This window comes from Hyperoodon ampullatus, assembly GCF_949752795.1.
Source record: "Hyperoodon ampullatus genome assembly, chromosome: 18".
Taxonomy (NCBI): domain Eukaryota; kingdom Metazoa; phylum Chordata; class Mammalia; order Artiodactyla; family Ziphiidae; genus Hyperoodon; species Hyperoodon ampullatus.
The window spans coordinates 19,850,681-19,873,718 of NC_136931.1; the positions used below are offsets into that span (position 1 = coordinate 19,850,681).

A 23,038-nucleotide genomic window follows, 5' to 3' on the forward strand; every position below is an offset into this window, starting at 1 on the left:
ATAGCAGTTTTCCCAAAAGGAGGGAGTCAGAGTAGTACATGGTGGGCCCACTGAACAGTTTGTATCAGCTACATCTGGCAAAAGGTGCCATTTTAGTTTCACTGCCTAAAGATTCTGGTGAAACTGAAGGGGGAAACTTCACATCAGCACAAAGTGTAGATACTTTAACCAGCCTTAAAACATCTGCACTTTATGTTGGGAAGTAAGTGAGGCAGCCTCTACCCCAAGTTACCAAGGCAGAACTAAGTCACTCACAAGGAATAGAAGTTTTCATCCATCTGCTGCTTCTCCCTTAAGTCTTTCCAGTTCAACTAAGAAGACCTTTGGGCACTAGGACAACACAGCCATTGTTTAAATGAGAGGAAGATGATGAGTTTGCTCTCAGTCAATATGGACCGTGGTCTGGGGAACAGAGTTTCTGCTGTTGACTTCTATAGCAGGAAACAAGGATATCCCATGTGAGACCATGCAACACCACCACATTCTGTTCAGGTAGACATTTGTGTAAAACCTTTCATTTCTGTCTCCAAAAGATGATTCACAGGGAAGCACTCTTACTCCACAGTGGGTCCAGGTAGGGCTCACGGACCTGCAGCTGACCTTGGTGTTTGGATTCTAGCAATAATCGTTTCTGCCCTGGGAAATGTGGAATAAATAAAAGTTGAAATCTCACTAGAGTGGCCTAGATGCTCAGACAGACATGAACTTGTTGTTGTTGTTGTTCCCAAGTTTTATTCAAGAATTCATACAAAATATTCCAGATAGTTGAATTTTAATCCTCATCTTCCTCCTCTTCTTCATCTTGATTAATCTGGAAGAAACGCAATTCGTAACTCTCTTTGCTGTTAGCAACTACGCGTAACCAATCATGTAGATTATTCTTCTTCAAATATTTTTTGGTGAGATATTTCAAATACCTTTCGGGAGAAGGCACCTCAGACATTACAGTGATCCTGCTCTTGCTTCTTTTGATTGTTACAACCCCTCCACCAAGATTCCCAGCTTTTCCATTCACTTTGATTCTCTCCTAAAGAAACTGCTCAAAATTGGCAGCATCCATGATTCCATCCTTTACAGGGTGGATGCAGTCAAGGGTAAACTTCAGTACTAGCTCCTTTTTTTGCCCCCCTTCGCCACAAGCTTTTTCACAGGGGCCTTGGCAGCAGCAGAGGCAGAAAGCCCCCATGAACTTTTTTGACAAGGAAAAGGTCATGGTCAAGACAAATCCCTTCTAGGCTCAAGGGGGCAGGACTCGGAGCAGTGGGAGTTCAGAGCAGGACACAGCACTCTAAGTGTCAGCCTCACGGGGGCGGGGTGGGGGGGCGGTGATGACGGCCTGAAGGAAAGGGATGGGAAAGTCTGCCAGGCGGACCCAGAACAGCAGCACCACAGACAGCCTTTGGCAACTCCAGGCCACAGGGTAACCCACACTCGCCATTGTCTGGCGTCCAACCGGCCAGGATGACCGGGAAACGAGCCGCAGGCTGAGGGAGGCCATCTCCTCGACTGACCTCTGTATGCCTTTTTTGGTTGTTGTTAATTTTTTTTCACTTATTTAAAAAACTGGATTAAAGGAAATTAATAAAGGAAAATTTCACCTATATCAGGTATATTTAGCTCTGTGCTTCTGTCCAGATGGGTATGGATTGGTCCAGGCACCACCCAGTGAAGGAGTTTGCTAAGAGCCAGCTCTAGTAGGGCCCACAGATGGAAGCCTGAGGGCGTCTGTTCATTGCCTAGAAACACCCTCCCAACCCCACAAACCTGGCTGAATTCTCTGAAGCCCTGCTGCTCGGAGCCTTCCTCCTAAGGATTCCGTCAGCCCAGGGCCTCCTCTCTCCCACTTTCCCAGTGGGCAGCTGCTCCCACTGATCTTGGATGGGTGGGCAGAGAAAGCACAATACCCCTGAGTAGGGTATTGAGGGGACCCTTAATTGTCTGGCCCAACTGTGAAGCTCTGAACTGGGTGCTTTTATGCCCCTTATGTCAGTTAATTCCCACAACCACCTTCTAAGACAGTCCTCCTTGTCCCTGTCTGACAGATAAGGAAATAGAGGCTCTAAAAAGGTAAATAAGTGGGCTTCCCTGGTGGCGCAGTGGTTGAGAGTCCGCTGTCGATGCAGGGGACACAGGTTTGTGCCCCGGTACGGGAAGATCCCACATGCCGTGGAGCAGCTGGGCCGTGAGCCATGGCTGCTGAGCCTGCGCGTCCGGAGCCTGTGCTCCGCGACGGGAGAGGCCACAGCAGTGAGAGGCCCGCGTACCGCAAAAACAAACAAACAAAAAAAGGTAAATAAGTGACCACAGGACATGGACAAGACCCTGATCCATGAGAGGTAATGAAATGGCTAAGCCTTTGGGGTGTATCCTCTTCGTCCACTCCTCACCATAACCCTGCAAGTTTGTTGTTATTGACCCTGTTCTACAGATGAGGAAACTGGGGTTCAGAGGGGCTGGTGCCCTTAACCATTCCATTCCAAGGCCTGTACCAGTAGAGATGCCAAAAGTCCTGCTTGTCTCCTTAACTGAACTGCGAGCTTGTGGAGAGCTGTGGCTGGGGTCATTCCTCCTGAAGCACCCTGCCATGCTCCCAAAGGGGCCCCAACGGGTTGAATGAAGGGGTCCTACTGTGGGCCTTGAGGCAGGACGTGGTTCTTGCCCTTGATGGCTGCACATTCCTGCCCCCTGAGCCCAACTGTTTGTCTCTCCTTGGCTTGGAAGGTCAAGGCCTCGACGTCCTGCCTCCCAGGTCCAGCAGAAAGGATGGCTTTATACGGATCTGCTGTTAGCTGCCACCCACACCTGCCTCTCCTCAAAGTGAGGGTGAAGTCCTTCCAGGTCCCTGAGCCACTGGTGCACTATTTTCTAAAGAAACAGTTTCCCGTCAGTTAGTGAGGAAATAGTGTACCATCTTGAAGCTGAAATAGGATCTGGAGCCACAAATGAATGTTGAGGGGGGTGGGAGAGAAGGAGAATTAGGGGCTGGCACAGAGCCACTAAAGCCTGGCTCTCCCCAGCTTCTAGTTTTTGGATGGAGATGAGCTTAAGTCCAGGATGAGGGTATCATCTGCCTAAATGAGGCAGTTTCCTGAGCCCTAAATAATTTTTTGGAGATATAATTTACATACCATACAATTCACCCTCAGGCCCTTAAGAATTTCTCCTCCGGGAGGTTTTCCCGCTTCTTAACTGCCCTGCCACACTCCCTCCATCAGCTCAGCCATCCCAGAGGGAGAGGAAAGCAGAGAGGAGCAAGTTTCCCCAGAAGAGCATTTCTTCAGTGTTGGGATCAATAAACCCGTTTGCTTAAAAGGAACCAGATGATTTCATCCTTGTAATTACAAGTTTGACGTTTGCAAATCTTGCCCAGGCTCCAAATGAGCCTCTTTGTCATGGGAGGTGGAGGAGTTTGTCTGGATGGCTGGGGATGGGGACTGAACCTGGTGTGGTGGGAAGAGGGCCAGGCTGGTGTCAGGAGGCCTGGCTGACCATCTGCGAGGGCTGCTGGACTGCTCCCCTTCCCCTCCCCTACTCTCCAAGTTTCTGGAGGGTGATGGGAAACAGACTACACTAGGGAACTGGAGAATGCGGTGCTCTAACCACAGCGCCCTCCTGCTTAAACCCCTCCCCCAAGTCTCCGGTTTGCCTATGGCTGAGAGGCAAAGTCCCTCAGCACAGCATTCGTGATCCCCTGACAGTCATTACTTTCCTTCCCAATCCCATCTCCCATCATTTCTCCCCATGGCACCCTGTAATCCAGCCACACTGGCCTGCCTGCATTTCCCACATGCCTCAGTGCCTTTGCTCTAACTGTTCCCTCTACCGAGCATGACTTCCTCCCTCTTCTCTGCTAGGAAAACTCATACTTTTTCTTTAAATATGAGTTCAGGGGCCTTTGATTGTCCTCTGCAGAGTGACTGCACCACAGTGTCACCTCATTCTCTCCGTTGTGTCCATTCAATATGCCAGGGAGATGGTAAGCACACCTAGGACAAAGCAGTACACTGCGTTCTGGAAGGAGTTGGCTCCCCACTAATTTGTGTTTATTTTACTTCTGTGCAGGCTTCATATGAGTGTCTCTCACTCCACCCTTACATTTCATTTTAATTATTTAAAACTTGTGTGTATTTATTGTAGAAGATTTAGGAAATATAGGGAAAGAAGAGAGTCCACCACTTCAAAACAATCATTGCTAACATTTCAGTATATTTTCTTTGGCCTCTTTCTATCCACATTTCTTCACCCAGCTATGACATTCTATATGTACAGTTTTGAATGTTCCATTATGACCTAACCCTATGGCATAAGTTCCCACGTAATCATATAAAACTCCTAATGGCATATTGGCTGATCCCCTGTTGTCGGACATCTATTCAGGTTGTTTCCCATTATTCACTGTTATAAAATAAGGCTTCTGTGAACGTTGTGGTGCTTAAGGCTTTTTCTTAAAAGTTTTGGATAGTGTTTTTAGGGTCAGTTTCCAGAAATAGATCCACTATGTCAAAAGACACAGGCATTTTAAGGTTCCTGATACCTGTAGCCAAATTTCTCTTTGGCACTGCCTCTTCTCTCTTCTTGAGTCTTAAAAATCTGTTCCCTTCCCCCTCCATTTCTCTTCTCACTATCTCAGACACAGGAAATGCCAACCAAGAATAAACCAAGACCTGCAGAGAGAGATCAATGGATCAATAAAGCAGGTTGAATAATTCAACACTCACTTCTGGCTCATTCATCAACTCTTGAGTCCAAATGCATCCTCTTTTACCATCTCTCCTTTTGTCTCTCTGCTGATACCTTGACACCTTGCCCTGTTCTTGGATTCTTTCCCAAATTTGACAAGCTCTAAACCATCCTTGCAGGCAGGGTTTCCCATCATGCTGTAACATTGCCTTATAAATAGGCAGACAGAATTACTAGCCCACGTCCACCTCACCGGCCTGCTTTCCCTCTAGGAACATGAAGAATAATTAATAAAGCAGACAATAGCCCTCTTCCTCTAGATGACACTTCTGAGTGAACGGTAATGGAGTTCAGCTTCAGACTGTTCCAGCCCTGCCTAACTTCCTCTGTTTAGCTTGCTTCTTTCCCCTTCTCAGCCAAGCAAATTCATACTCTTTCAATGTGGGTTCAGAGGCCTCTGAGAAATCTTTCTCAACTGTGCTGGGCAGAATGACTACCCCATAGCATCCCCTCACCAATGCCTGCCCTGGAGGCTAAATGCAACCTCCTCAAGGACACCGCACAGTCTTGGTAGCTTCCTCAGCCTCACCTTATGCTAACTTCATCTTGCTCCTTCCTGCCCAAGGGGAGCTCCCAGCATGCCTTGCAGCTTGAGTAGGGTTGGTGATTAACATGGACACAGAGATGCACCACCCAGATCCCTCTTCAGTGAAGAACTTGTTACCCCAGCAGCTGGGATGCTCTTATCCCCCTCAGGGATTTCCTGAGCAGCAGAGAGCTACCTGCAGGTCACTCTTCCTTCCTGGGCAGCTCACATCCAATGACTGATCAAGATGGGATTGTAAAGGCCCAGCAGGGCAATGCCGATGGGTCATAATAGCTCTAAAGCTCCCTGCGGAGTCAGCTGAAGCAGTTGTTGGGCCTGCAGTGGAGCTTGGCTTCTCCCTCCACCCAGTTCTGCTTCCTTCCTCTCCCATCAACAGGTTCTGATCCCAAGGGAGCTCCTTAAAAAACAGCCTGTGGCACTTCCCTCGTGGCACAGTGGTTAAGAATCTGCCTTTCAATGCAGGGGACTCAGGTTTGAGCCCTGGTCCAGAAGGATCCCACGTGCCGCGGAGCAACTAAGCCCGTGCACCACAACTACTGCACTCTAGAGCCCACGAGCCACAACTACTGAGCCCGTGTGCCACAACTACTGAAGCCCGCACACCTAGAGCCCGTGCTCCGCAACAAGAGAAGCCACCACAATGAGAAGCCCACGCACTGCAATGAAGAGTAGCCCCCACTTGCCACTAGGAAAAGCCCACGTGCAACAACGAAGACCCAACGCAGCCTCATAAAATAAATAAATAAATAAATGTATTAAAACAAAACAAAACAAAAAACAGCCTGAAGGTAAAGCTTCCTAGAGAGCTCAGCAGTGACAAAGAGTGATTCCCAAGCAAGCTTCGCTCAGTGCCGTATCCCTTACTTCACCTGGGCCTGTCCTGAGCTGGATCCTGCCCAATGAGATGCTGTGGGTAAGGCTTCTTTATAAATATGTTTTAATGTCTTAAGTTTTATTTTTAAAAGTGTTAAAAAACTGTTTTGGAAGAGATATGAGCCATTTTGGGACAACAACGGTTGTCTGGTATGAGCTGAGATTCCTCCTTTGTATAACATGCACGCTACATAACATTTGCTTTACTACAAGCAATTTTCCAAACACTTTCTCACTGGACTCTCCCAAGGTAAGGAGGGAAGGAATGACTGTCCTATTTTGTAGCTCAGAAAATTGAGACTCAGAACAAGTGATGATTCTTTTAAGGGCATGTGGCCAGGTAGCTCTAGAGATCCCAGGAGAGCAAAGGAGTCCTGAAGTTGAAGAAATTCAGTCCTTTCAATCTTTGTCAGAGCAACCTGATGTCAGAGAGCTTTAGTGACTTGCCTGAGAACCCAGAGCTAGCTGGTTCCTCAGATTTCTAATCAAAAAATTGAGGACAGAGACACCTACTCATACCTGTCAGGACTGTTTTGGCTTCAAGTGACAAAAACCCAATTAAAACTGACTTTCACAAAAAAAGGGAATGATCAGCTCATTTAATTGAAAATTCTTGGTTCAGGCATGGCTAGATACAGGTGTTCAAGCACTGACACCAGAAATCTGTCTGTCTCTCTCTCTGTCTCTGTCTGTCTGTCTGTCTGTCTCTCTCTCTCGGTCTCCTTGTTCTGTTTTAGCTTCATTCACATGCTGACTCACCTTCAAGAGGTAAGGACTACTCTTTCCTGATATTCCCACAAAAATCTTGGGATTGACTTTAATAGGCCAAATTTGGGTGACGTGCTCATCCCTGAAGTGTGGACACTGTGAATCTCTGTGGACAGGGTGATGTCATAGGAAAAGGAAAGGATGTACTGGGCAGCCAAAAACATCTGTACAAAGTGTCTGACACAAAGTTATAAACTCTCAAAGCATGGTGGCTATGACAATCTTTAAGGTCCTTTCTAGCTCTGAAATTCTAGGATTTGTACAACTTCATACTTTGATAAAAATCCAGCTGTAAATGTTGGCCATCAAGGGAAGAACTGGATAACAACTTGAGTCCATACAAGGTCCAGTCAAAATACCATAAAATGAGGCGGCTTCCTTGGCCATCCAGTGGTTAAGACTCCATGTTTCCACTGCAAGGGGCGTCGGTTCGATCCCGGGTCAGGGAGCTAAGATCCCACATGCCTCACACTGCGGCCAAAATAAACCCCCTCAAAAACAAAAAAACATAAAATGAGCTAAGAAGGGCCTGAAAAAGGAAGCTGGCTTAACAAGGCTGGGGAGTTAATGATCTCCTACAGCAGAGGATAGCTGCCTGTGGTGTGCCTCCTTTTGTAGCTGAGCCAGAGACAGTGGCAGTGCCAGGGTCAGAGTGGCCCTGGAAGGGATTCCCTGTGGCTCTGGGGTCTGCTACATCCATAGCCCCTTCAAAGGATTCTGCTTCACGTGATCTGGCTGGCCTGGTGGCCAGACCAGTTCTGGGAGCTGAAGGTAAACATGGACAGGCCGGAGGGGAGGACGGAGCTGCAAAGACTGTCCATTGTGGATGCTTTGGGTTAGGTGGTAACCAAGAGATCCCATCAGAGTCTTCTCTGAGACATGGGTGATGTACTTGTGCGTGTAGGTGGCAAGTTCAGAGGAGGTAGGGCATGGAGCTCAGGTAACATCCTGGGGCTCATTCACACTGTAAACCAGGTAAATGGTGCTCCCTGGAGGTGTGTCTTGCAACAGCTCTTCTGGCTTCCATAATACCTGGAAGTGGGAGGGAGGTCTGTGCCACCAGAATAATGAGGTCCACATTCAGACTGTTTCCCTGCTGCCTTGGTCCCACTACCAAGAGTTGTTTGGATATGGTTCCATCCTCCCTCTTCGAAAAATTATTCTTTTCCCAGATATGCTGAGTATTATAGATGTATTGGTCACCTAGAAGACAGGCAAGGTCAGAATTCCTCCTGGCAGAGAGGATCAGAGAGGCCCACCGAGTGTCTGAGATCACACAGCAGAAGGAACAGTTGTATTCAAACCCAAGTCCCCTGTCCATCAGCAGCCTTTCCTAGCTCTGTAGAATCCCATGATTCAGGAGCAAAAAACTCATGGTGGTGTGTCCACCAGATGATGAGAGCCCCAGCAACAGGGCCAGCGTTTTGGAGTCTTGGGTCTGGGGTCTTTGGAAGGACCTGGGAGCTACCAGTCCTTCCCTCAGGCCAGAAGAGCTGCTCCTTAGGCAAGAGACATGAATCAGCACCAGGAGCCTCTGTCAGCTTTTGATGAATTTTCCCGCCACTAGTGCTAATTTCCTGAAAGGCTTTTCTTCCACCTTCAGGCTCCGCTTCAAAAGCGTCCTGGCTCCTTCACAGTAGAAGATACGTAATGGTCACCCAGTGACTCCTTGGTGAAGCCACAGGCATGGTCCTCCATAGCACCTATGGCTGAACAGGCTGGGAGTAGACAGGAGTCCTGGACCATAGCTGGAAGGGCCCGGGGCTGGAGCAGTGTCCTACCCCAGAGATTGCTCCCAGTGCACTGAAGAGTGGAAACCAGGCCTAGACAGGCAAGTGGCTTGCTTGAGGACACACACAGAGGAACAAGCCCAGACAGGAACACACAGCTCCCAAACTGCCTAAAAGAGATATGTTGACCTCTGCTCCATGAGGCCACCTGTTCTCAGCCTCTGGGTTCTTTCAGGGCTCACATGGACCTTCTTCCTCTTTTGATTTGCTCCACAGACAAATAGGCCCAAACTCAACCCCCTGTGGCCATGGAGCTATCGTTGCAATGATAGAGGGTCAGTGGCAGGAGGCTACAGTCCGATCTTGATTAGCTTATGCGGGGAGGGGGCGTGGAGGGGGGAGCTTCCTCAGCAACACCTGGCCCTGCCTGTGCCCTCACCTTGGACTAGACTCCCTCTTGGGGCTTTTCCTGGTCCCACTTGGTTGGGGCAGAGATACCCCAGGCCCTGGGGAGGGTTCACATGAGTTCCCAGGCTGGGCTGGGTGGGAGAGCTCTGAGCCAGGGGCCCACCTGTGGATGGGGGTGTTCAGTTGACCTCGCCCACCTGCTTTATGAAGTTGTTTGCTCTGTTCCATGTCCAGAACTCACTGTCCAGTTCTGCACCACCCTCCCCCGGCCTCCCCACTTCTACCCTCTCCTCCTCCAGTTGCTCTGTACTCTGTAACCTCCTGGAAGATAAGCCTGACCAGGACATGTCCTTCCCATGGCTCCCCAGTACCTCTGGGTAGAGGCCATGCTCTCTCCCAGGCTTACAGGACTGGTCCTCCAGCTCTGGGCCTGGTTCCTCTTTTAGCCTTCCTGTGTGGGCCAAAATGACGCAGAACGGCTGGGATGGAACAGGCTAATTCTTGCCTCAAGACCTGTCCTGCTGCGCCTCTGACGCAGCTCCCCCTCCCTCTCCACCTCCATCCCCTCCAGTCTTTCCTCCTGGTCCTTTCAGGTGCTCCTCCTGGAAGCCCTCCTGACACCCCAACCCAACCCAAGATAGTTCATCCCTGTGCTCCCACAGCCTTTCCAGATGACCCTTTCTATCGTGCCCCCAGAGGTCTCGGCAGTCAGACAACTGGGATGAGAAACAGGTCCCTGCCCACTGCCCCCTTCTGAGTGCCCAGGTACCGCCCTTCTCCAGCCTGGACAGCCCCCGGCACTGCCCTGGCTCTCTGTCCATTTGCTTGTCTGGGCGTGTGTCCACCTGCTTCTGTTTCTTTCCTCCACTCCCTGGAGTTCTTGGCAGATTGTTCCACGGTCTCTTTCACCTGTCTCCGTACCTTTCTTCATGCTTTAATTCAATGCGCTGCCATCTCATTCCACAAAGGACCCAAGGTGCTATCTGTGTCATTGCCTCCCTTCCTCACCCAGTCCCCATGCCCCAATTTCTCAGTGTTCCCCCTGCCACACACACAGCTAATGAGCTTGGTACGGAGAAAGGGGAATTCTCACTCCCTTAGAAGTGATCCCTTCTCCCTCACAGGAAGTCTGGCCCACCAGGGCCTGAGTGAGGTTCTAGGGCACAAGGCAGGCCCCCAGCCCTTCCCTACCAAGGCCAGACCTGAGTCGGGGGGCACAGGGAAAAAGCCACCCTGAACCCCACACTACTGCATCCAGGACTGGTCAAGGGACTCAGCACCTCTAACCCAGCTCCTTGTGGCACAGGTGGGGGAAACAGAAGTATCCTGCAGTAGATCTCTTTTGTGAACCCCATTTGAGAACCTTCCTGCCAAATGCTTCCCCACTGCTTCTTCCTTTCCTCAGCCTCATCCAGAGTGTGTCCTGGGCTTAGGCCCACCTTGTCCCTCAGTACAGGGCTCCAGTGTGTCCAGCTTGGGCCGAACAGGAGTCAGTTGGGGGAAGGGGAAGCCTTGAGGCAGTAGTGCCTCCCCCTTTCCTTCACCTGAAGCCTCCCTGGACCGCAGAGTTTCCATTAGCTTGGGATCCCAGCCAAGCCCCTGGAGCTTCTGCCTGAGGGCTCCTGGAGGGCAAGACTGATCCCTCTTGGGTCTCCCAAAGCCTACAGGTGTGTGAGGCAGGTTGTGCAGGGCAGGGACCCAGCGGAGGAAGTCCATGCATTCATGCATCAGTGAAAGAGACCCGTGGCCCCGCACTGCCCACCCACCTTTCTGCCCACCTCCTCTTGCACGGGAGCTTTAATCAAGCACAAGCTGAGGCTTTCTAAAGCCAGGTCCTGCTAAGGCCTCCAACAGGGAACTGCTCTGGGCTTGGCCAGCCTAGGCCAGAGCTTCGGAGGTCCCGAAGTCAAAGGACCTTGAGGCTGTAAGAGGGCCTCCTCCACCCTCCCCCACCCCCGCCCGCCCGCCCGCCCGCCCGCCGCTGCGCCGCTGCAGCCCGCCTGCCTGGCTATTGAAGAAGACAGGCGCCGGGGCGCAGGCCGTCGGGGGTGCAGGAGCCCTCACAGGGAGGGAGGCCCCGTTCCGCTCACCCCCACCACCCAGCGGTGGCGAGTTGCAGCTCCCGGCGCCCTCGCGTCCGCCCGGGCTCTGGCCCCGCGCCAGGCGCCTGGATCCATCACTGCAGTTGGCTGGAGGCCGGACGGCGCGTCCCCCGGGGCTCCCAGGCGGCTGGCGCTGTCTGCCGGGCAGGGAAGGCGGCGGCGGCGGCGGCGGCGGCGCTGCGGGGCTGCGGTCAGCGCGGGCACAGCCGAGGGAATGCGTCTCCCGCACTAATTGGCCCTTCCCCAGCCGCCACGGCCGGTGATTGCTGCTTCAGTGGGTGGGGATATCGGGGTGTTGGAGGAGAGGAAGGGGCGAGCTGAGCCGCAGGGGCCCGCAGGAGACGCGTGTGCGCGCCCGGTTCCTAGGCCACCTTTGCAGCGGTGCGCCTCCGTGCTCATAGTGGCCCGGGCGAGCCGAGGTAAACTTGGAGAAAAGCCACAGAAGTGTCCTGGGGTCTTCACCAAGATCTAATCAGTTCTGAGAACCGCTCCCTGCGGGGTAGGGTTTGGCAGGGGATTTAGGAAGGACTCTGAGTGGCCATCGGGGGATCCCAGCGAAGGCACGAAGACAGGGTGGAGACAGGGCAGTGCGTAGCCCTCTCCAACCCCCTCATCCAGGAGTGCCATCCGCGAGGAGCAGAAGGGAAGAGAGGTACCCTCCGGGGCGGATGGGGAGGGTATGAGGCAGGGACTATGGGAGGCAGGGGCCCAGCTCACCATCCAGGCTGCCTATCGGAGTTCTTGCTTGAATTCCTAGAGAAGGTCCTAGGGTTTCCCAGAGTCCTTTATGATCCTCGCAGCTGCTGCAGCCTGACTGGCTCCTGCTCAGCTGCTCTCCCTCTAATTTGGGGAAGAATAGCTTCTGGGTGGCTGTTTGGAGACGCTCCCTTCCCTAGACCTGTGTGAGAAAGCCTGAGGAGGGGAGAGCTGAGGGACCCTCAGAAGCAGGTCTGGACCAGACTGGATCCTCAAGGCAGAATGTCCCCTGTAGGCACTGGGGTGAATCAAGCCCAGCTAAACCTCAGCCAGGTGATGAAGTGATGAAGACTCTGAGCACTGTGGTGCCACTCTGGGAAATGGCCTGATGGAAGAGACCCCAGGCTAGGGGTGATGTCATCTGCAGAGGTGGGGAGAATTGCACCCATGAGATGCAAAAGTGGGGACCACTGGCCATGGCTGGGCAGCCTGAAGGCGCCCAGAGAGGGCAGAAGCTGGGAGGGAGTCAGGAGTTCTGGGTTGGAGTCCTAGACCTAGAGCCAGTGCCGTCCTGTCTCTGGGCATCCTTGTTCTGGTCTGTGCAACGGGCCCCAGGGGTCCCAGAGGGGATCTAGTGTTGTTATAGTGTTTCTGCTGGTGTAACAACCAAAAAGGGCCTCCCTCTGCTGCTGGGCTAGCAGTGTGGGACAGGGGGCCATATGCTTCCCAGGGCCCCAATTATCTGCACTGATAGCTCTTAGCCTTTCTCTGCTGCCCAAGTTGGAGGGAACAACCATATCTGAAACCCCCATCCTGTCCCCTCGGCACCTCAGACTTCATGTGCCCAAAACTTGCTCCAGCCACTCCCTAGCTGGGTGTTGTCCCTTACCCATAGCATCCACCTAGCCCCAGGGGCCTTCCCTCTATCCTCTGGTCATCCGTATGCTGCAGCTGCCCCTGTCCTGTCCACTTGGCCTCCTGCATCACTCTGCAGCCATCCTCTACTGTCCATCCTTTCTACCTCTATTTCAGAAACAGCCCCCATTAGATATGCCACCCCCACCCCAAGCTGGTCTCCAAGCCTCTGCTTGTGCTTCTTTTTAACCCAGTTCCAGCAGACTGAGCCAACTCTAAATGCACATCTGATTGTGTCACTCCCCTGATTAAAATCTTTCCCTGCTTGGGACTTCCCTGGTGGCGCAGTGGTTAAGAATCTGCCTGCCAATGCAGGGGACACGGCTTCGAGCCCTGGTCTGGGAAGATCTCACATGTCTCGGAGCAACTAAGCCCGTGCACCACAACTACTGAGCCTGCGCTCTAGGGCCCACGTGCCACAGCTACTGAAGCCCCCACGCCTAGAGCCCGTGCTCCACAGAAAGAGAAGCCACCGCAATGAGAAGCCCGCGCACTGAAACGAAGAGTAGCCCCCGCACGGAGCAACGAAGACCCAACGCAGCCAAAAATAAATAAATAAATACAAGACTTGACCTTTAAAAAAAAAATCTTTCCCTGCTCTCCAGTACATTTTCAATAAAGTTGCTTAACTTCTCTGGACCTCACTTCCTTCATCTGTAGAGTAGAGAAGACTTTTCTTTTTGCAGAGGGAAGAAAGGGAATACTCTTCTTTTTGGATTGTTGAGGTAATTAAAGAAATGAATACACCTAAGGTGCTTAGAAGAGTGAATGGCACATGGAATGTGCTCCAGTGTTTGAGCATTATTACTGTGGCCCACAAGGCCTTGTGTGATGTGGTCCCTGCTCACTGCCCAGCCACATGTCCCTCACAGGGCACCTGACCTTACACCCACACTACAGGAACACTCCAGGTCAGCGGTACCCCAGGAGTCAGGGGCAAAGCCCAATCTCTAACCCAGGCCTGACTCCCAGGCCTGGTCAGTGGCCCCAACCCTGCCCAGAGGGCAGATGGGGGGCTCTGTTTCAGGCATAGAGCTCTGGGGGAACGTGGAGGGGCGGGAGGTGCTGGGTGATCTTTATGGCCCACCACATCCATAGTGTTAGCATTGCCCTTCCTGGGCTGGCTTGGTTTTCTCATCAGTGCTCCCTGAATGTAATGGACATCCTTGGCTGTGAGGGGCGGTACCCATGGCAGGGGTGAGGGCAGGTCTGTGGACCGGAATGTTCTTGCCCATGCAAATCTTCACACATATCTGTGCAGAACCCGTAGGCCATACGGGCCTGCGTCCCTGCTTTGGTCTATCTGGGTACTGCACTCACCAGTCCCGAGATGCACATGGCCCCTGATGACTGGCCAAACAAGGTCACCCAGCCTGGGTCTCCGCCGAAGGCTGCGATGTTCTTCGGCACCCAGCGCAGCGCTGCAACCTGGTCCAACAGCGCCCAGTTCCCGCGGGCCTGGCTATCGCCTGTGCTGAGCGCGCGGGGCTCACGATCAGGGTCCGGAGCCCCGACGCTTGGGGGCTGGGGGCTCCCGCCTCGCCCCCTGTGTCCCTCAGAGACTGGGTCTTACCACCGCATGTCCTTCCTTATAATTGGGCGCCGCCCCATTGAGGCGGTAGCAAGCACCTGTCTGCTCCAGCAAGCATTAGACCATGCCCCTGTCACGCCCCTCACGCGGATACGCCCCATAGGCCGTGCCCCTTTTCTTCCGCCCAATCCTCTCCTCCCCGCTCCCTGAGCCCAAGTCCAGAGGAGGCCCCGCCCCTGGTCCCCTCCTCGGGTTCCCGGCCCCGCCCACCTAAGGAAGCCCAGGACACCGAGGCTGTGGTGCAGAAGCACTAGCACCACTTTCTCCCGGGCCGCCAATTTGGAGCCATCATACGTGGAAGCGGAGCCCACGAGGAAGGCGTGTCCTGGGAACCAGACCATCACCTGGGCGAGAAGGGCTGAGGCCTGAGCGGGACAGTGGGGTGCTTGAGTGGGATGGTGCGTGGTTGAAGGCTGAGTACTCACAGGCAGCAGAGGGTCCCCGAGCGCTCCTACTGGCGCGTACACATTCAGGTACAGACAGTCCTCACTGAAATGCAGCCACTTGTATTTATTTGTGTGTGTTGAAGTACATGGAGGTGATCTGCCCCCAGCACTCCTGAAGGCACCTGTGGGCACGATGTGAGTTGGGGCCCAGTGCTGCGAGGATAGTGGGGAGAGTGGTTTCAACCCAGGTTCTGCAGTGAGGGACCCGAACCCAAAGCATAATCCAGGCAATATGTGTGTATGTGCGTGCATGTGTGTATCCGTGTCCTAGCAGCCTTCACTAACGTTAGGTCCAGGGATGGGAGGCAGGTTGGCACCCCCTGCCTGTGCCTTGCCTTATGGATCTGCCTGGGAAGCGGTTCCCTGCTCCTGCTGGAGACATGCTGGTGCTGTCAAGCCATAAACCTGGGTGCCCTGGGCACCTCCTTTCCTTCATGCCCTGTCCTCCGCTCAGTCTCTGTTCTGCCTCACAACAAGCTTTGAATAGGCCCCCTCTGTCCGTCTCAGGGCTGCTGCCCTGTGAAGGCCGCCACCACTCTGGCCAGGACTCTGCCCCTGCCTCTTGATCTCCCCTGCAGCTCATCCTCCGCACGCTGGCCAGAGAGACTGATAGACAACACAGATCTGACCCCGTCATTCCCCTCCTGATTTCCTTCCCTGGCTCCTCCTGCCCTCGTTCACCCACACTGACCTAGGCCCTCCTTTGCATCTAGTCGTCTCCTTCCCAGCCATTCTTTGTTCCAACTACACATGACCCCTTGCCTCTCACCTGCAAGCCCCTGTACTTCTGTTCTGTCTCCCAAATGCCTTCTCCTCTGCCCAGCAAACTCCTACTCACATTTAAGGTCCAGCTTAAGTGGTGCCCCCTCTGCTGGGCACTTTCCCCTCTGTGCTTCCCAAAGCTCTATCCACCATTGACTACAATGCTGGGTTGGAGTTATTTTGATTGGTTGTTTTTACTCCCAAAGGGCAGGGATGGAGGTGTATTCATCTGATTCCTGGCACTTGGCCCTGTGCCTTGCACTGTGTGGACATCTGGTATACTTATGGAGCTTGGGCTATTGGCCCACCTTGCCTTTTCTCCCTGTTGACCCAGTCCTGAGGGTGGCGATTCTTATAACAACTGGGGCTGGGCCCATTTGACTGAATGCAGGAATCCCTGTCTACCTATTCCTCTGTTCCTTTCTCTTGTCCCAGCCTGTCTTCAGTGTGTGTATGTGTGTGTGTGTACGTAGGTGTAATTCACTCCCACCTCCCTAGCCCTAGAGCACCACCTGCTCCCTTTCAGTCCTTCCCAACAGCACTTCAACATACCTTGGTCCAAACCTATCCTCTACCAGCCACCTTCTCCAACAACTATGCTATCTCTCTCTTCCCCTCAAGGCCAAATGTTTCAACAAGTTGTCCTTCCCTCCACCCCCCACCAGCCTCTCCAAGGTCACCCGGAGGCAGCTTGTCTCTGTCTCTACAGATTGTCTTTGGCCTTCCTTGCTTGACTTCTCGGCAGCAGCTAATGTTGTTAGGATGCTGTCCAATAAATCACATGCAGCATCCCAGCAGGAAAGCCAGGCCTCTTTCAGCCTAGAACAGGAGTTATGAGCATTTGAGGCATCTGTCCCCAACCCACCACCAAAGCCATTTTCGTCAAGGTCACCAGTGACTTCCATCTTGCTAAACCTCTCTCATCATCTTACTTGCCCTGGTAGCCCCTCTATATGGTTGACCACACTCTCCTTCTTGAACAGCTTTCCTCCTCTAGGCTTCTGTAATCCCACCCTCCTGATTTTTCTGCCACCTCACAGGTGACTCCTCCTCTTCTTCCTGGCCTAAGATGGAGAGTGCCCCAGGCCTCAACCCTCATTTCTCTTTTCATGCTGATTATTCTTTCCTGAACTGCTGTCCTTCAGCCCTAGGGCTTCACACTGTTAACCTGCTGATGACCAGTCTCCTTCCAGCTCCATTTATCCAGACTACCTACCCCACATCTCTACATAGATATCTATTAGACATGTCAAACTTAACATGCCCCCAAATGAACTCTTGTTTTGCCCAAACCTGCTCTTGCCCTAGTCTTCTCCATTTCAGTAAATTGTACCTCTATTCCCCTTGCTGCTCTGCCCTGAAACTAGTTATTATCCTTGATTATTCTTCTTCCCTCGTGGCTCAAGTCCAATTCTCTAGCAAATCCTGTCAATTTTACCTTCAAAATAAATCTGGAGCCTGACCACTCCCACCACCTCCACTGTAACTACTCTGGTCGAAGCCACCATCTCTGTAACAGCTTCCTCTCTACCTGTTCCCCCCTTAATTGCCACCCCACAGTCTGTTCTAAGCTATCCACACATTCTTATACCTAACACTCTGTGTTCCAAACAGCCAATGTCTGACAGCTCATGGCCAATGTTCCAACAACTGACACCCAGACTTCTATGCAAGGGACACCCCAATCTCTAAACCCCTGATCCTCAGGGTTCTAACAATGGTTATTCCATATTCTGTCACCTGATCCAGGGAGCTCCAAATAACAGTCACACAAGGTTCAGAATGCCTAGGTTTTTCTCAGTGATGGCCAGTGTTTTAACAACCAACATGCCTGTGATCTAGTAACAGTCAATCGTGTTCTAACAGTGGACACCATGTTTTTAACAACTAGACACCCAGTGTGGTAGTTGTAGTTTTTTATATCACCTGACACCCAGGTTCTCACAGTAGACATTTTTCTAAAGCCAATACTTTATCCAACAGATGCAGAACATTGTTAATGTTCACCACAGAATGTTCTGGACAGTGGGTTACTCAATGGTCTATGTAAACAGTAAATACACTTGTTCTTGGTAAACTGCCAAGCCCAGTGCGTCAAAGGGCAGCCATTGTCCCAACATGCTCATGTGATTCAGGGCTTGAGCCCAGCTCGAGGTTGCACTGAGACCCTGGGACATTAAAACTGAAACTGAGCCCATGCCCTCCCCATTTTGGCCTCCTTCTGCAGGGAAGGGCTGGTGGTGCCACCTGGGCTTGTTCTTAGGTTCAAGCACCAAGGAAGAGGGAAGAGCTCAGGGTTCACTCTGTGTGTGTGTGTGTGTGTGTGTGTGTGTGTGTGTGTGTGTGTGTGTGTGTACTGCTCCTCACACACATTTAGGGAATCTCAGCTCCCCAGCAGGTCCTGGGGGCACAGTCAGTATGCACCTCCTCCTTGCCTGGAGCTCTCCCATGAGAGAATCAAGAACAGCATTATCAGTGCCTTAAACACCATCTGGACCAGCCACTTCATTATATAGGTTTGGAAACTGAGGCCCAGAATGGTTGCCAGGACTGCCTGTGGCCACACAGAACACTCTTTTCAGTGAGTTGTTCAAACCCCGGCCCAGAGGCAGGCATAGGTTCACCGCCTTCCTCAGGGTCTGCCCACCTCCCAGCTGACAGTCCTCTGGCTCTTACACTGGGGCATAGGTGGTAGCATCTCTGATTCCTTCCCAGGGCTCTGGGGGTTCTGGGGCAGTGAACCTGCAGGTACCCACAGGAGGTCTGTAGAAGGGAACTCCTAGGAAGGCATTGATGGGTATCTTCCCCACGTATAACTGCTTTCTTGGAGGGTCCCATATTTGGTAACCACTAGAGGCTCCTTGGTGTGCAAGGCACCTAGGAAGAGAGAAGAAGGGTCACCCTGGACACTGAAAACACCTTGGCCCATCTGCCACGGGCACCAGCACCAGCTTGAAGCTTTTCACAATTGTGTATTTGTCTACTTTTTCTGTGTTCCTCTTAGTATTTTTCTCTATCATTATTTGATTTAAGATTTCAAAGCTATGTTGGTAGATGCGTAAAAATTCATGTCTGTAATATGAATACTTTTCCATTGGTCATTTAATGTCAATAAATGTGTCATTTATTTTGATTTCTGTTTGTCTGATATTGGTATGACTATTTATCTTTCTTGTTGCTAACATCTGCCTGGCATTTTTCTGGGAAGAAATCACACACATATATGCATTCTCACACATATATCCACAGTCACATTAATACTTACATGTACATGCAAATTTATACACACATGGGTATATATGAGCACAGCTCATTTACAAGAAAAAAAATGGGGAAACACAAGAGTTAAATGCGTGCCCAGGGCTTCCCTGGTGGCGCAGTGGTTAAGAAGCCATCTGCCGATGCAAGAGACATAGGTTCGAGCTCTGGCCTGGGAAGATCCCACATGCCGTGGAGCAACTAAGCCCATGCACCACAACTACTGAGCCTGCACTCTAGAGCCCACAAGCCACAACTACTGAGCCCACGTGCCACAACTACTGAAGCCCGAGCGCCTAGAGCCCGTGCTCCGCAACAAGAGAAGTCACGACAATGGGAAGCCCGTGCACCTCAACGAAGGGTAGCCCCCACTCACCGCAACTAGAGAAAGCCCATGCACAGCAACGAAGACCCAACACAGCCAAAAATAAAGTTAAAAAATAAATAATTAATTAATCTTTAAAAAATGTGTGCCCACATGCATATAAGTATAGTTATATATAGGTTACAGTGTATCCACATGTAGCATACATTCACATCTGTACACTACAAGCACCTACACCATAGCTAGCTCTTGCAATGGATACAAACGACACCAAGTTGAATTTAGACTCTGCCAATGGACACCTCTTCTTCTACGCCCTCACCCTGCCTCGCTCCTGTTGCTGAGGGTCGCTGAGACCTCACATTTGTTGCCCCTTCCTGAAGCACCCCTGTCTTTTCTTTCTCCTCCTCCCCATTTATCAAAACTGAATTTTTTGGGAATTCACTGGTGGTCCAGTGGTTAGGACTTTGCACTCTCACTGCCGAGGGCCCAGGTTCAATCCCTGGTCAGGGAACTAAGATCTCACAAGCCACATGACAAAAAAAAACCAACAAACACCTGAATTTTTCTGTGCCCTGGTCCCCTGGAGGCTCACTCTGCAAAGTGACAGAAGGCAAATCTGATCCAAATATTATTGAACTTGATTGTTTATGAGAATCATCTGGGGGAATCATTGGGAAATTCAGATTCTTAGGTCCCCCCTACACCCTCTGAAAGGGAATCTCAGGTTGCATCAGGAAATTAGATTTACAACCCTCTCTGGGAGATTTTGATGCAACTGCTTTTTGCAATAGCATTTGGTATTGGTGTGGTAAGAACACACCCTCACACCCCAGCTGCAGGTGGCCAAAAATATCTCTCTGCCCACATCCCCAGGTCTCTCCTGGTCTTACATAAACAATATCCAGACACAAAGGATTGGCTGTAATGGTGGCCCTTCAGGCATGGAGGCAGGTCAGTGGCAGCAAGGGGCCATCTCAAATCTCCTCTCTGTATGTAACCCTTTGCAATTTACAAAGCCCTTTCACGTGGTCCTCTCACATAGACTTCTCATTTGCCCTGGGAGGAGTGGGGTGAGGCTTGGAGGCCCAGAGATGATCAGTGACCAGCCTGAGGTCTCATAGGACAGAGCCAGGAGGCCAAGGTCTATCATATTATCCAGATTTGCCCTGAATTCTGGGTCCATTTATTGAATAGCCAACGACTGTGATTGACTGAGCCTTTATTATAGCTTGGCACTGTGCCAAACACTTATATGCTATTTTACCTCATCCTCCTAAAAAATTTATAAGGTAACTGTTACTATTTTCCCACTACACAAATGTGGAAATGGAAGTTCAAAGGGTTATATAACTTGCCCAAAGTGACACAGAAGGTCTCACATCAGAGTTCTGCTCTAAACAATAGTGTTTTACTGTCCTCACCCCAGCCACTGGGGGCACCTAAGCATGTGACAGAGTGCTTTACACCCCTGAACAGTAGCTGAGGTGGAGTGGTCTCCATCCCAGCTCTGCTACCCAGAGGCAACATGTAAGCACTTATGAAAACAATATTCCACATTTTTAGTAGTCATAAAATGTTAATTAAAACCAGGAGTCACAATTTCCACAATAAATTACAAATGATGGCACCCAATTGTGGCAAAGATACAATGAAAAGGACATTCACATATACTGTTAGTGTAGGATAAATTGATACACCACCTCAGGAAAATAATTTGGCAAAATGTGTAAGAGCCATAAAATGTTCACATAGTTTCTGACTATTTTCATAAGGGGTCCCACCCTTATGAAAATAGTCAGAAACGCATTAAAAGAAAGACTTTTATGAACCATAGTCATATATGCTATCGTGAGTACGGCAAGCATTATTTGTATCTGGGGACCAGGCAACATAAATATAACTATAAACTTAAGTTATAAACTGTTTATGGTATGATTTTAAGTGAAAAAAAGCAGAGTATAAAATTGTATACATGCTAATATCACAGCTATATACAAATATGCAATAAAAAAACTAAGAGAAAATGTGCCAAAATGCTAAAAGTGGTTTTAGCGAAGTTTCCCTCAAGTTAAAAACATTTTTACTGTGGAGACTTCCCTGGTGGTCCAGCAGTTAAAACTCCGCTTCCACTGCAGGGGGCACAGGTTTGACCCCTAGTCAGGGAACTAAGATCATGCATGCCCCGTGATGTGGCCCCAAAAAAATTTTTTTAATGCATTAATATGGGCAAAACTTATTTATGATAGAGGTCAGAACAGTGGTTACTTTGAGGGTATTGACTGGGAAGGGGCATGTCGGGTGCTGGAAATGTTCTAGATCTTGATCTGGTTGTGGTTACATGATGGTTTTACACACACACACACACACACACATACACATACACTAATATATATATACTAATATAATATGAATTTTATATAATATTAATTTTATAAAGAATATAAATATACAATCATAAATTATAAACATATAAAATTGTGTAAATTATAAGATACATTTTATAAAAATGTAAATATAAATGTCCACACTCCCAGCTCTCTACCACCCATCCGCCCAGACCTCTAAATGTCCCTGCCCTGCTGCCCCCAGGAGAGGTTGAGCTGTTGGCCTGTCCCTGTGTCCCTCATGTCCCTCTTGCCCAATGCCCTCAGGAAGGGGTGGGGGCTTACCCAGGGCTGTCTGTACCATCAGGCAGAGGGTGAGGCTCAGGCACAGAATCCAACTCATGCTCCAGCTGGCTGGCGCCTGCCACAAGCAGTCATGATGTGGGAGTCCAGAACTGGGTGATGGTGGTCAGGGAAGAAAGGCTCTCTGGAGAAGATCCAGTCTTCGAGGTAAAGGACGAGGAGTTAGTCAGGAAAGGGGAAGGCCCACTTCAAGTCTGGAGCTGCAGGAGCAGGTGCAGAGGGTCGTTTCATCTTCATTCAAAGGTAAGACTGTTCACAGTGGGGCAACAGCTCTCTCCAAAGAAAATCTCTCACCTAACTCTTCCCCCTTCACACTCTCTTTTTCAAGCCTTGAATGGCTGAGGGGTCCAGGAATTGTGGAAATGGTTCTTAGACCATTTTCTACAAAATTCTCATGTGCTGATATGTCTTGGGGACCTTTATATCCACTGCATCCTGGAGTCTTGGTTGACACATCAGTGTCCCTGTCTGTTACACCCTCCCTGTTGAAAAAGTAGGAGCCTTCATCCTCCGATGGGAGGTGTATGTATAATGCAGCCTTTCCTAAGGTCATTGAACAACACGGATCAAGAGGCTTAAAACTGCCCCATCCTTTGACCAAGAAATTTGGTCTGGGAGACTGTCCAAAATACACAAAAAATTGTTTACATCATCATGTGTCCTATAGCCTTGTTGACAACAGCCTCACCCCAACATGACTGAAGGGGATGGGTGAAGAAGGATGTTACATCTACAGAATATGATATATGCTACACGGTCAGTATTACCATGTTCCACAAGACTCTAGAGCAGCTGATGGCTTAGTGCAGTGGTTCTGAGCCAGAATACTGGGTTCGAATCCCAGCACTGCCACTTACAAGCTATATGACTCTTAGCTTCTCTGGACTTCAGTTTCTCCATCTGTAAACTCTGCATTATAATAGTACTTATCTCATAGGATTGTAGTGAGGGTTAAATGCGTTAATGTAGGTAAAGCACTTGAAATAGGGGAAACCCGTTGTGTCAGCTGTCTTCATCAGTATTTGGGAAAAGGCGGATGTGGTTTAGTAACTTGAAAAAGGCAGAATTTGAAATTGTATATTGAATATGACCATGTTAGCCATGGAAAGTGCACACCAAAACACTCCAAAGATGTCTAAAGTAACGGTCAGGAAGGATTGAGACCAAAATGGTGTCTGTGGTTGGCT

At 50.5% G+C, this 23,038-nt stretch overlaps 1 protein-coding gene and 1 pseudogene across 2 annotated transcripts; both read right to left on the minus strand.

Annotated features, from left to right (window-relative positions):
• Window positions 1-772: 772 nt before the first annotated feature.
• Window positions 773-11,567, minus strand: LOC307066799 (annotated as a pseudogene). The gene is made up of 3 exons: window positions 11,398-11,567; window positions 11,131-11,353; window positions 773-1,155 (listed from the first exon to the last, which is right to left on the minus strand). The product of its transcript is annotated as an uncharacterized misc_RNA (transcript).
• A 622-nt stretch (window positions 11,568-12,189) lies between these two features.
• CES4A (carboxylesterase 4A) lies at window positions 12,190-21,891 on the minus strand (the record flags this gene model as incomplete). The annotated part of the gene is given in 8 exon segments (XM_079724041.1): window positions 12,190-12,285; window positions 14,100-14,253; window positions 14,581-14,714; window positions 14,796-14,882; window positions 14,884-14,938; window positions 18,255-18,402; window positions 18,405-18,455; window positions 21,834-21,891. Coding segments are annotated over 8 exon segments (783 nt in total).
• Window positions 21,892-23,038: the final 1,147 nt, after the last annotated feature.